Raw genomic sequence first — 14,223 nt, forward strand, 5'->3', positions numbered from 1 at the left:
CTGACCTCAGTGGTCATTTACAAGGTGCACACAACTCAATACTGGTGGTGACCCTTGAGCTACATCACTAAAATTGGAATTACAAACCACTTAAGCTGTTTGTGGGTAGTGTATGTATTTTTATTGTGAGGCTGGACTATGCTCTGGGTTTGTTGTAAACCTAAAGTAAGACACTTTGCTTCTGACTCACTTTGCTTTTAGGTTAACCTCATATGCATGATGAAGTCACTTTCAGAAACAATACCAAGGAAATACTGACTGAGCCTACATCTTAAAGATAATTATAGTTAATGAAGCTGATTGTATGAGTTTTGTGAAATCATACTGAGGGGAAAAGGGGCCCATAGAGTACTAATACTACCGTCTGTTCCCAGATATTAGTTTATTCAGGCTGCTTTGAACAAAAGTTCAGTGTAGACCGGAAGAAGTAGATGGTTCTGGATCTCCAAGTTTAACCTCAACTTTAATGTGTGGCAACCTTGAAGGAAGTGAGGCAAAAGAACAGATTCAGCTTGTGTTGGAGTTGCTTAACAAATCCACTGTCCAAACCAAATTTTCTCTGCAGTTTGGCACTCCATCCTCCCATTATATAAGGCCTCTCTGAACGTTATGCAAGATATGATGTCTTCTTCTTTTAAGGACAAAAGTTCACCGCTTTACTTGAGACAATCCAAACCACAGTTGTGTGAGGTTTTCCAAGGTGGGCCTAAGTTGTAGGTCTTGCGTGTCTCATTTATCTTGCTCAGTATCTTGCTCTAAATCCCTCAGGTTTGCAGATTAGGATGGATACATGAAGTTAGTTGAGGGAGGATCTGACTTAAGCTAAGGATGTTGGGTAAGCACATTCAATCTGTAGAGGGTGATATCTTACGAATGTCTGAATACTGTCCCTTTGCATCTGTCAAATTTTGTTGGACCGACTTGGATTTCACCATTGCACTCCGTCCACCTGAAAATTAGTTTTTTTATGCTGGTCCAGATTGCATTTATTTGATCAAAAGAAAACAGTAAAAACTGTACTTTTAAGTATATATTATTTTATTTAATTTTTTTATTCTAATTTATTGCTGTAATTTCCAGCAGCCATTACTCCAGGTATCAAAATCACAGCACTCTTCACAAATTGCTCTAATTATTCTAATGTGCCGATTTGGTGCTCGGAAAACAGGAAACCGTTGGAAAAATGGTTGTGCTGCTTAATATTTTTGTGCAAACCACGCTACGTTTTTTTCAGCATTCTTTGTAACAATGTAAGTCTTTACTCAATGACGTGAGAGCAGTGTATCACGTGTTTTGAGTATTCGTTGCCCCAGATTCTCTCCAGTTTGAGAGGGTCAGCTGAGATTAGTTGGGTACACAAGTGGACAGTGGACTGGATTAACTGATCTAACTCAGTATAATGGCTTTAGCTAGCAGGCACTCTCCCACGTACCCCGAGCAGCCACTTTCCATACCTGCATACCAGCCTCCAGTCACGCTACACATTGTCTGCAGTATTTGTGAGACTGATCTCTTCACAATAACACAACCTGGCTCTTACGTACATGTGTGATCCTCCAACAAGAAGCCCACGCATTAGAGATGCCTAGAGGGATCAAGAGAGCTGATCGCTGGGAATTCTTGCCAGCTGTGAATGAGCTTACAACAAACCTTTTCTCTTCTCAGCTACTCTACATACTCCACCGTGGGCAACATGTTCCACTTTCTAAAGCCACGTTCATAAAGAATATTTCTGATGAATGTCTAATTGTGTGTGAGTAGCCATGCAGGATACCTTAAACCATCTGTATTTGTGTTAGGGTGAGAGAGATGGTTTCTTCTGTCTTCCACAACGTATGACAAACATTTCCATTCCATTTGGTTTTTTGGTCTAACTTCAGTTCTGGAAAGTCTGCACACTTCAGCATGCACGTGCAGATTGTTTGCAATCTCCCACCAGATTTGAGTCTCTTCTATGACCGGTCAACATAATTAAATACTCATTTACTTAGGATAGAAGTTTTATATGAATGAGATGCTTTAGACCAGATAAATGTCATATGATCATTTTTCTTGCAATTCATGTACACAACCATTTGAAAGTTTAGGATCCATACGATTTTTAATAATATGACTGTTACTCTCCATAAAAAAATATTAAGCAGCACAACTGTTTTTTAACATTGAAAATAATAGGAAATGCTTCTTGAGCACCAAATCAACGTATTAGCATGATTTCCTAAGGATCATGTTACATTAAAAACTAGAGTACTTGGTGCTAAAATTTCAGCTTTTCTATCACAGAAATAGATTTTATTTGAAAATATATTAAAATAGAAAACAATTATTTGATATTGTAATACTATTTAGCAATAGTACCAGTTTCATCATTATATTTTGATCAATAAATGCAGCCTTGGTGAACATTTAAAGTCTTCTTTCAAAAATATTTTAATCTTACAGATTCCAAATTTTGACATGTGTATTGAAAGACTGATCTGATCTTGCAGCTCACAGAATGTTTAAATCACAAGTAAACTTTAAAAAGCTGCTATATTCTCTCTAAATATCAGTCTAATTGTGTCCTTGTTAGTTACTAGCAGGTTTGCCAATGTTTCCTTATTAAGGATCTTTGATTACCGTTTGTTGTGCCAGTTTCTTTTGGTATGACTCTTTCCTTTGTTTCTTTTATGACAGGGATCCCCGTTCTGTACACAAGCCTTGGAATCGTACAATCTCTTCCTGAGCAGCGCAATAACAGATGGTCTGAAATTGTGGGACCTGCGCACTGCAAGGTACACTGGTAAAACTGATGTGTTCGAGTTACTTAAAATATATATGCACCATTTTTGCATCATACTTTTAAGTAAACCCAACTTGTTTATTTTAAGTAAAATAACAAAGATATTTTTTGTTATATGAACTTAAATATTTTAGTTCACTCAACATTCTTTACTTAAAACATGCAATATGATATAATCTACTAAGTAATTTCAAACTGTGTTAACATTTAAACTCATTTATATTAAAAATATAATTAATTGAGTTGAACCAAAATAACATTTTAACTTATTTTAGATCTTCAACTATTGGTCTGCTTACTGCACTGCTACATTTCACTCAGTCACTATTAAATTTACTTAATGTAGCACTGGAAAATAACATGCTATTAAAACAGCTTGTCATCCTTTTCAAATATGTCCACGCAATATAATTATTACCTAAATTAACACAGAGACCTCAATACTTGGTACACCATACACAATGGCGGTGACAATCAGTAGATAGTGTTTGAGTGGGTAATTTTTTAATAGAAAATGAACTCCAGATGTCAGAAAATAGTAAGTTACTGAACCTAACAACAAAAGCAACCATAAAATAGTGTAAATACAACTCTAAAACAGTGAACATTTTTACCTTTTTAATTATTCATGACCCAGTGCATGATGAGAAAAACAGGACAATATTCGTATGACTTAGTTAGCTGCAATGGCTTCTACATACTGTATGATGCTTAAGTTATGTTCTTCCAGCCTAGCAAACATTTTACACAGCTCTCACCTCACTAAAGCACTGATAACCTGTCCTTCAGAGAAATGAGTACCGGTCAAATCCCAGGGTGTTTATAGGCATGTGGGATACTACGATTACATAATGCCCATAAGATCGTTAAGATCAACCAGGATTAGGTCTAGTCAGAAAGGTTCATATATCATTTAAAGTAAGTATCCAAAATTTCCAGATTCTCTCAGAGCTAAGCCTTTGCCGGACCTCAGCCAAAAGGGCTTTGGAAAGAATTCTTTCTGTGCAGCTGACCTAACAGTAACCACTTTGCTTTAGCAGGACACTGAGTGAATACAGCAATGCTGTTTCTTTCACAGTCCGTCGCTGATCTGCGTGAGACCATGTTAAATATATAGACAAATAGACAATAGATTTTAAAAATAAACCTGCTAATTGTTACGGGATATGTGGTTGTAGATAAGCTAAATAAAGATAAGGAAAACGACGATGCATCAACTCACTATTCCATTTATTCAACGTTCAGACAGAACAAGGATTCAAACAAAACTGAGTGCTTATAAAGGAACAGGAACAAAGGAGTAAACGAGATAATTAACACAACTGGTAAATAGTATGAATGATTAACTAAACTAGGACAGGAACTACCAAATAAGGGCTGTGTCCAAATTCAGGGTCTGCATCCTTCGGAGTACTCATTTGAAGGATGTTACGTCACAGCGCCGCGACGAAGGCTGTCCAAATTCGTAGGATCCTTCAAATGCGGCCCACAAATACGTCCTCCTTTTCCCCGAATTGGAAGGATGGGTGTGGTGGATCCTTTCCCGTCCTACCTATCCCATAATTCTTTTCGGCAGAGCGTAATGGCGGACGAAGCGAGCGGTAGCGGAGTGGGAGAGGAGTTTCTCTGACAAAACAAGCTAAAGTTTATGCTTCGGCTCAATTAATTTGTAGGAGAAATTAGTAGAATACTTAAAAACAAATAAAAATAGGCTATAATGGCTTACCTGGATGTGACTGTCTTGTAGTCTGATATAAAAAACTCTCCGACAACGAGCAAAGAAAGTATTTAATTTATTTAATTGCTTTATTTCTTCCAAAATAATTAAAATGAGGAGAATAACTCTTTGTTTGTCCATTTTCCCGCTTCTTGCTTGGCGCTGTCACGGTTGCTAGGCGACAGGATATGAGCAACGGGTAAGGGAGGGAACTGAAAGAAGGGTAGGCTGTCCAAATTCACAAACACCGACTTCCGGGTTTTGCGGACGTCGGAGGATCCCTCCTCCTTCAACCGGGTAGGAAGGATCCTAAGGAGGATGCAGACCCTGAATTTGGACACAGCCTAGGGCAAAACAGAACTGAAAGGAAACCGACACGTGACACTAATAAATTCGAAATTGAATCATAATTCAATTAGTTCAAGTTCAAAATGTATTTAGTGCTTGTATAATTCAAGGTGAACATGTATCCTCATGATGTTGCAAACACATTTTTCAGTCTGGAGAGTCTGGAACGTTCTGCACATCTGCACATATTCTGGTACCTGTAGTTTCTGTCTGTTCTCCATAGGATGAGAGATTAGTGCAATTTTTTTTTTCAACTTGATGTGTTTACAGAGTGTTCTTAAAGTAACAGTTTGCCTTGAAATCTTGAAATCATTTGTGAACCCTCATGTATATATATTTAATATTCTATTTTATTCAAAAATTGTGTTTTTTGTTTGTTTGTTTGGAGCTTTACAGAGCTAGTCCACATTCATTTTTGATATGTGGAAAACAATGGCCAGGATTTTCTTTAAAAAACGAATCTTTTATGTTTTACAGAAGAAACAAACTTGGGAGAATAATAATGATAGATTTTCATTTCTGATTGAACTTTTGCTTTAAGAACACTCTGTAAATGCATTAGGGTGGAAAAAGCATTTTGGACCTGTCTATCCTCCTATGAAAGCAGAAACAAAACTAGAGCAGAGACAGCAAGTACAGGTACAGGAATCTGTGTGGAAAGTTCCAGACTCTGAACATATTTTTCTCCATATTTTTCTAGTGATATTTTATGTATGGATATTCTGCAGCTGAACCTCTCCATTTAGTTCCATTTAACTTATAAGAGCAGCAGAAGGAATGGATTGAATATATCTTGCCCTTTTTTTATTCTTGTGAAATGGTGTGAATTGCTTCTATACTTATACATCCTGCATCCTATTATGCTTGGAGATCTTCTTGCTCCTACTTTCAAACTCCAGAAAGTATCAAATACCCTTTTCTTGCCTTGATAAATATTTGCACCGAATTCCAGGTCAGGTTCTGGTCAGGAGCATTTTACAACCTCGTACATCCCTGCAGAAACCAACAGCCTCAATGAAGCATGAATTCTCTGCTTTAAAATAAAGTTCGATATATTATGTAAACATACTATAAGTTTCACAACTGACAGTTTCCTCTCCCAGGAGGTCTATAATATCTAGAGAAAGCTATCCGTTAGCTTTCCCCATTCATCCCAATGGCAGTTTTTCTGCTGCCGCAAGACCCCCCCTAAAGTTCAGTTTTGCCATCTTTGCTCATGGGACCAAGGAATGTCACATTAGCTGTAAAAACCAAGTGACTGATCGCTCTTGAGTTACAGAAAAATGAAACAACCTTGCAGGACAGCTTTTTTTTCCCCCACTTCTTTGAAGGATTCGTTCCAGTGGAAAAGAGAAAGGAAAATTGTCAAAAAGAGGAAATCGTGAAAAACACTTAAGACAGAATACTAAAGATAAATGCAGGTCAAACATGGGAAACATGGATGGGAGCATATGTTAGAATTAGATCATTTGCCTGCAGTCATTGACAAACTGAGGTCTGGCAATGAAGTCTTTTGGCACAGGCCATTTTATATGTATTTTTCCAATGGCTGGCTCTTTAACAGTGCTCCGACTTCAAGCACGTGAAATGGCTTTATCTCCCCTAGACTTCATTTAAAACACAAGTGACATCATTCCACAGGCCAAGACAAAACCTTCAGCCAAAAGCCAAGGAGCTCTGGAAGACCATCACCCTTCTCTGCTTGTTTTGGGACTGTATGTTTTGCATATCACAATTAAAATGCTTCCTTTCAGGTATAAAATAGTATATTGAACTTCAAGCTAAGAGGGGAGCAGCAGCCCTGTGGATTTTGATTTATGTATGAGAAATACTGGCAACAGATCCTGAAGTGCTTTCAAAAGATCTTCTAAAAACTATTTTCTGAAACATCACTGTCTCCAACTGCACAAGAGGTCAGGGCACCGCTGGTGGGACCCTGATTACTCAGGGTAATCGGGGTTTTTAGTGTTTGTACATTCCTTAATTTATTTCTTTAAAAGCTGCTGTCTTTTTAAAAGCTTTGCTAGTGATTTATTAATGAATTAATGCTAGTGTCAGTAAGTTATTTTTGATATTTGAGTTGTCTCAAGTTAAATCCAGGAAAGTTATTCTAATGCTAACTTTTAGCTTGTGATAGCTATCATTTTTTGCACTATATAATTAGTATGTAACATACAGAAAGTATCAACAAGTGAACAAATCTGAACAACTGTCATCTTTAAAATCGACTGTTGATTCCCAATGCCTCAGAATCAGAGAATCGATTATTTTTGGGATCGACTCCAAACTGGCAGCCACTTTGGCAGAGTCCTCAGACAGCTTGTTTATAGTTATTCATGTCACCTCCTTGAAAGGGGAATAATCATAATGACAGGAAAATGCTGTTATGCACATCACATGCTATGCAGTAGAGTGTTCTGGGTTGTTGCTTGGTGGTTGTGGGATTTTTTGCTCCAAATCAGATCTCTTTAGAAAGTAGTAGCACACCAGCAAGCTACACATCTTATACGATATATGTAGATTTTGATAGCTGAATTGTGCCATTGCATAATTCAAGAGTTTATTTTTGTTCTGATTTTTAAAGGTGTTTGCAGGCTGAGTCTCTGGTGGTCCTCTAGTTGGCTATGATGTTCGTTTCCGCTCTGGTGGTTGACTAAATGCGAAGAAAATATGCGGGCTTTACACAATAAATTTGTTTATGCTTTCTTTTAAAGCATAATCTTTTCTGGTAATGAGAAGCAGATTAACCTGGCTTTCACAGGATGTGAATCAAGACCCAAACCCTCAGAAAAGCACCCTAGATTCATAAAGGCGTGCAAAGCAATCAGACTGAACACAACAACTAGATCCACTCATGTGATGAGCAAGAACCTCAGGCAATCTGTTCCATGATGTTTTTCTGTTCCTGTTGCAGTGCTAAATATTTTGACCTTCATATAAATATCTCTTGAGTTGTCTGCTTACGTGTATGCCAGAATTGTTGTTTGTTTGTTTAATTTGTTTTTATTGTATGCACAGAAACAGGATGCTTGGCAGTCTATGCGGTCTCATTAAAAGAGTTAATTTATTATATGGTTGTGCTGTTCCATAAAGGTTGATGATAGGAGGTGGACTCAATGTTATGGCTAGCATTGAATCACTTTATATACCCGTTCTGTGACTTTCTTAATGGCATAATGATCTCATTAGGCACAAATCATAGGTTTATATTTGTAAAAATGTTAGGGTTAAGCACTAAGGGCAATTTCCACTCTGTGGATTTTAAAATAGCACTTTTTAAATTGTGGATGCTCAAAGCACAAACCCTAAATTCCCAACGAATGAACGTATGTTTGTTTGAATTCCATGTCAAGAAAAACAAACAATGATCCACAAAGATGTGTGCCTTATGGCTTCTAAATCTATATAGTAGATAAGTACATAGTAATCGATATAGTAGGCTACTTATTAACAAATTCAATTTCAAAATGGATCGCTGTGGACTGTAATGATAGGTATATGTCTCAGTATATGTAGCAGTAACGAGTTATTATTATTAAGTAATGTCCAGTAGAATTGTTGCTATAATCCAAAACATGGGAGAACCAATTAAATATTAATAACTGATTATACTGTAGTCATTACAAGCTTTATTTTTGTTTTTCCCCTAAATAAAACCCATATTCCAGGATATGCTGTAGTTTGCCTTGCCAAATAGTTAAGTACCTTAACCAAGTTTAGTGTTTCGTTCTTCTTAATATAACATGCTCCTCATATTTTGAGGGTTCAAACTTATAGACTCATTAAAAACAAATATTGCGCAAATATCCCCTCTAGACATCAATTTTGGCCACTACCTGGCCACTTGAAATACTGCATTCAGAGCTTTATGAAGCACTCATAGTGTACCTCTGGAGAAGTTAAAGAATTCAGCATTTGTTTTACAATAGCTTTTCTCTTCACTTGAATCTTTTCCAAGCATGTAATGTTATCTTTGTCATTAAGAATAAACTAGAAGAATGCGGGGAAATGCATGGGAGTAATGAAGTGAAGCATCTTCTCATGTGCTTTCTAAAGTTTCCTCCCACATTAGTTTACATATTCCCCCTGGAAAACATTGGAGTCTGATGAAACATGGATCCTGACTATTTGATAGCACCTTCATGAAGGAAATACAGGCTCCAGATGTGTGGTCCTATGCCACTGAAAATGATCCTGTGGTTTTGGTCGTCTTAGTCATCACAGTGTTTCAGAAGATGGTTCCTATCTGCTGTATGTTGCTTTGGATGAGTTGTGTCTGCTCAATGAATATTTACATACTACAGGAGGTGATGTCTCAAAGAAAGTCAAAATTAGCCCAGAAAATGACAAGCTGATTTTAAACAGATTCACTTTAAGATTCAGTGTTTTTTTCCACTTTTCCCCTTTCTGACTGATTAAGTCAAATGTGAATATTGCGCTTGTATGCATTTTTCAGCTGCTAAGAAGTGGATCCTAATGGATAAATATTTGAATTAAAAGCATAAAGGGCAAAGTTAAAGGGGTGGTTGATTGTGATTTCACTTTTTTAAAGTTAGTGTGTAATGTTGCTGTTTGAGCATAAACAATATCTGCAAAGTTACAAAGTTGAAAGTTCAATGCAAATGGAGAAATTCTGGCAGTTTAATGCCTACAAAAACGGTCACGAACCCAGAAAACCCCGTCCCTGGGAACACACAGCAAAGGGTGCGAGGCCATGCTGAGCTGCTTTAGAGAAGAGGAAGAGAGAACTAGGGGTGCACGTAAAAATTTATTCATGTATGTATCGCGATTCTGTCTTCTAACACGCTCTGCATTTCTCTCTCTCATTCAGATCGCCAGACCAGCTCCACCAAACTGTCCCAATTATATACTTGATTCCACATAGCAATGAGAAGCGTTATACAAGGACGTGCATGTGGTTGCTGTGCTGTATTAAAGCTTTAATCAGGATAAAACTGTATATTAAAAGCTAACAGTAGCACTTACAAATAACACAATAAACATACAATAAACAAAAAACATGCCATTAATAGCCGTGCTTGCACAGGTTCTGCTCAATCCTATTCACTAATATTCTCTGGGTCTCAATCGGGCTCAAATTGATAAGCAATATAAACTATGCTATTGTTAACAATACAACAGTACAATACTGTTGAACTGAGGGGCGGGACGTTTAGACACGCACTCGAGGCGGTTTAGCCAATCTGAGCCCATCACGTATTTCTGAGGGAGGGGCTTCATAAAACCAGGAAATAATCGGGGCATTTATCAGAGAAGGGACAGAGTGGTGTAGAATAAAGGTAAATTATGTGAAAAATAATGTATTTTTTAAAAAAACGAAGCATGAACACATATTTGACTGCACCCCATAAACACAATCAAGCCTAGAAAAAAAACACTTAAAGTCACTTTAGTTTATGGTAATGTCAAACCCTTGAATATTACTGCAAACCAGTTTAAGAGCCAAATGCAAATTAGGCACATTCAAGAATTATTCACTAAACGTAACTAATCTTTCTTTCTGACCATCTCTGTCAGGTGTGTTCGCCGCTATGACAGCCATGTTAATCGCTGTCACCATTGCACTGCGGCCTACTCACCCTGTGGTCGCTTCATAGCTACTGGCTCAGAGGACCATACTGTGAGTAGATTTACAGTAATATATCTCCTGTTATAATTTCCTGTAAGCCTTGTCTCTGTTTCTTTCAGCTCATCCTCTCCCTGTGTTTATTGAGAATAGCTTCTGCTTATTTTAGTAGAGTGTTTTATGGTGTCATGATGAACACAAGGTGTTATAGAATTCATAAGACCAATAATTCATAGTACCTCCTCATTTTTACAAGCATTGTACAAAATGGACAGAATAGTTGTAAATCAGATAATCCTGTTCTGGCCTAGTGTGAACCTGTGTATCTTGACAGTGGTAATAAAAGCACCATTCAAGACTGCTGAATACCACATTTCCCACAAAGAACAGGGGTTTCTTTCTTTTATCTCTTAATGGAGATGAATCTGTAAAGACAGTGTCAAATATAGACAGTATTCTAGCTCCAAAGCCTGAGGTTAAATGTATAATTTCTGCACCAAATGGAATTACAAAATTTGTCTTGAAAATCCTTTGCAAAGTCTTGATTTGAAGTACAGATAGATAGATAGATAGATAGATAGATAGATAGATAGATAGATAGATAGATAGATAGATAGATAGATAGATAGATAGATAGATAGATAGATAGATAGATAAATGATAGGTTGGAAAGACTGCATTAAAATATGCATAAAATTTACACCACAAATGCTATCTAGAGGGGGAGCTTGAGAGGAACCTACAATCATCTGTTTCGCTGAACCACCTTTTTCCGTTGTTGACCTCTTTAGTTCTCCCTCTCTGAGTATGTCTTATCATATCTAGCAGCTGCATCACATTTACTGCTGAGCTTCTCCATGTCTTGTGTCTTTTGCCAGGGAATGAGGAAAACAGTGGGATATCCATACTTTCATGGTGTTCTGTTGTTAAAAGAGCTCTGAGAAAAAAATATCTTTTACAGAGCTGTTGTCCCAATGACCTTGAAAAAAAACTGTGGATGTTACTCAACCATTTAATGAAAAATGACTCGCAATAGTGGACTTTGTCTCATGTGAACGCTCATGAATGACCTAGATTTAGGTTTTCACAGAGACGATTTGGCCCTGTTTCTAGGTCAATTGAACACAACTTGATTAGTGTCAAGTAAAATTCCACCGAAGCACAAGATGCTCTTCGGTTTATTCTGACATTATGCTGGAGAACATGATGATCAGATGTTACACAAACTTGTGAAGTTCATGCATCTTAAGATGTCATTAAATATACAAACAATTAGCATTTTTTCTTATAATCCAAAATCATAATCCCAATTTTGAACTGAATATTTTTAGTCTTTTTGAACAATTGCTTTTCCATATGTGTCACTATTTGCTCCATCAATGTGGGAGGACTGCTGTCTCTGCTCTGTTTGTGTATGTGTGTTTAGTCTTTGCTCAAGTCAGTGGAATAATATGTGCATGTTGATAGCTGTCATTAATCTCCAGCACTGGGTAAAGTAGGACAGTTTTGAGAAGATCTCCACAGCACTGCCTGCTTTCCAGTGTTTCTTGGAAGCTGAAAGGAGACAACAGTAGTGAGCTACTATGCTGTTATTTGTGGCTGTCTTGAGACTTCCTTTAGCCATATGAATTTGTTGATGCATTTCATATTTCACAAGACAATCACAGAAAAAGGAACTCTATCGTCACCCCATTATTGCATTAATTCCAAACCACATTATGTTTAAGCCATAAACAACAAATACAAGTATGATCAACAAAAAGTGATTGATTTTGACCACATCTAGCAGAGAGCACATGGAAAACATGGCAAGTTGTGCTATTTTCCTAAACTTTTAACCATCTGTGTTGCCATTACATATCAGAAGCAGTTTAAGAGGATAGTTTACCTCAAAATAAAAATTCTGTAATCATTTACGCACCGTTTTGAATTTCTTCTGAGGAAAGAACAATAAGAGTCAAAATGACGTACAATAAGAGTCCAAATCTGGATGGTATGGACAAAAAAACCAAAGAGAACTTTTTCAAAATAACTTCTTTTGTGTTCCATAGAAGACAGAAATGCATATACATTTGGAATAACAAGGTTAAGAACATTGAGAAAAAGTTAGGATAAAACTTGATCAGGAAAGAGCTTTAAATGATCGTTGCATCTTATTTGAACACAGTGTTGGCAGATCTCACGGGCCTCCTATCTGTTGAACATTCAGTTTTGCATGTGAAGCTAAAGCAAGCTGAAGTTGATTTGTAAGTTGTTCTAGATAAGTCCATCTGCTAAATGCCTTAAATATACAAATAATTGGATGCTGCAAAAACCTGTTAGCGATCTCTTGCTCCTTTCTGGCACCGAGACCTGTGTCTTCTACAGAACACTCGCAGTGTATTTCCTAAGAGGTCTGAATAAAAAACATATGGAGGTATCCAGCCAGTCTGCTGAGATGTATCTCCTGCGTTTATCTGTGTTAATGAGAGATACTGTAGATTTTCTTCACATCATCTATGGCATTATTAACCTTTTCATTTATTTTGTTAATGCTGTAAGTGATATGTTGTAAATCCTTGTTAAAGAACGATTACTCCACCATTCAAAAGGCTGGGGTTGTTAAAAAAATGTTATGTATTTGAAAGAAATCTCTTAAATACTGAAGCTAAAGACACTGTGTGAAAGTTTGTGATTTTACAAAGAGTGTGAATATGCAATGAGGCAAGCAGTTTATTAATATTGATATGTGTTTAATATGTGTTTCATGTGCTGTGCTGAGACTTTGTTTTTTAACCTTTCTTCCAGGCCTATATATATGACACACGCAGCAGCAACTTTCTCCATAAACTCCCGAGACACTCTGAAACAGTCTTGAATATGGCTTTCAACCCTGCCAATCCAGAGGTAAAAACTCATTAATCAAGAACTCTAATAAACTCATTTTACTGTACAAGACTACAATACAGTGCAGCTAATGACTAGTGTTAAAGTTTTAGGCCATGTCGATCTTTGTCATTTTATAGTCACCAATTGCATTTATTTCGTCTGCCAACAGGCTTAAGAAACCAGACCAGACCAATTTTTTAAAATGGTCTTTTCCTATAATAATAATAATAAAGTACAGCGTTTTCTTTACACAAAAAGAAAAAGACAAAAACAGAAAGAGATGGTATCTTAACCCGCTGCGCTTGCTTAGTCACAGCCAATACAGCATCATCTTTTCTAGATTTGCCTAAATGTAGGCTACTAAACAAAAGAAAAAATCTGTTAATGCTTTAAAGACTTTAAAGTATTTTTTAAAGATATTTAAAAATGTTTGCCGCATTTTTAAAAAACACTACTTGTATAAAATTGCGTTTTGAGGGGGAAAAACAGGCTAAGTTGCGTCGCATTTTATTAGGCTATTACATTCAGAAATGATGTAAGCTAAAATGCCAGTAAATCAAAATGTTTACAAACATTATAAACAGTTATTAGTTTCTCTACACAATAATTCCACTAAACGTAAGGCTATAGCCTATAGGCTATAAAAACGTCAATCCAAAAACAAATTAATTTAAGGTGAAACTGATGCCTACCTCTCTCATTTGGCACGAATCCAAATGTTTCCATATTCAAAACGTATCTGGATGCTAAAATATTATTTATTATAAGCTTTTTACTTTCATCGACATAAAACATCATCCCTTACATCGGCTAGCACATGAGGCGGTGGGCATGCTGAACGCAACAGATTGGACAATGGAGCTCTGTAACTTTTTATATGTTTCTTTAACTGTATTTTATCTTGATTATGAAGCAATGTTG

At 36.7% G+C, this 14,223-nt stretch overlaps 1 protein-coding gene across 3 annotated transcripts in view; it reads left to right on the forward strand.

The window, feature by feature from the left end:
• Positions 1-14,223, forward strand: part of LOC306884728 (WD repeat-containing protein 27-like) — a 48,589-nt gene that overhangs the window by 14,129 nt on the left and 20,237 nt on the right. For all 3 annotated transcript variants that reach the window (XM_079440878.1, XM_079440880.1, XM_079440879.1), the window contains exons 23-25: positions 2,677-2,774; positions 10,386-10,488; positions 13,222-13,320. In XM_079440878.1, coding sequence (XP_079297004.1) covers positions 2,677-2,774; positions 10,386-10,488; positions 13,222-13,320 — 300 coding nt within the window. The remainder of the gene's footprint in view (positions 1-2,676; positions 2,775-10,385; positions 10,489-13,221; positions 13,321-14,223) is intronic.

The sequence above is a fragment of the Barbus barbus genome (assembly GCF_936440315.1).
Source record: "Barbus barbus genome assembly, chromosome: 18".
Taxonomy (NCBI): domain Eukaryota; kingdom Metazoa; phylum Chordata; class Actinopteri; order Cypriniformes; family Cyprinidae; genus Barbus; species Barbus barbus.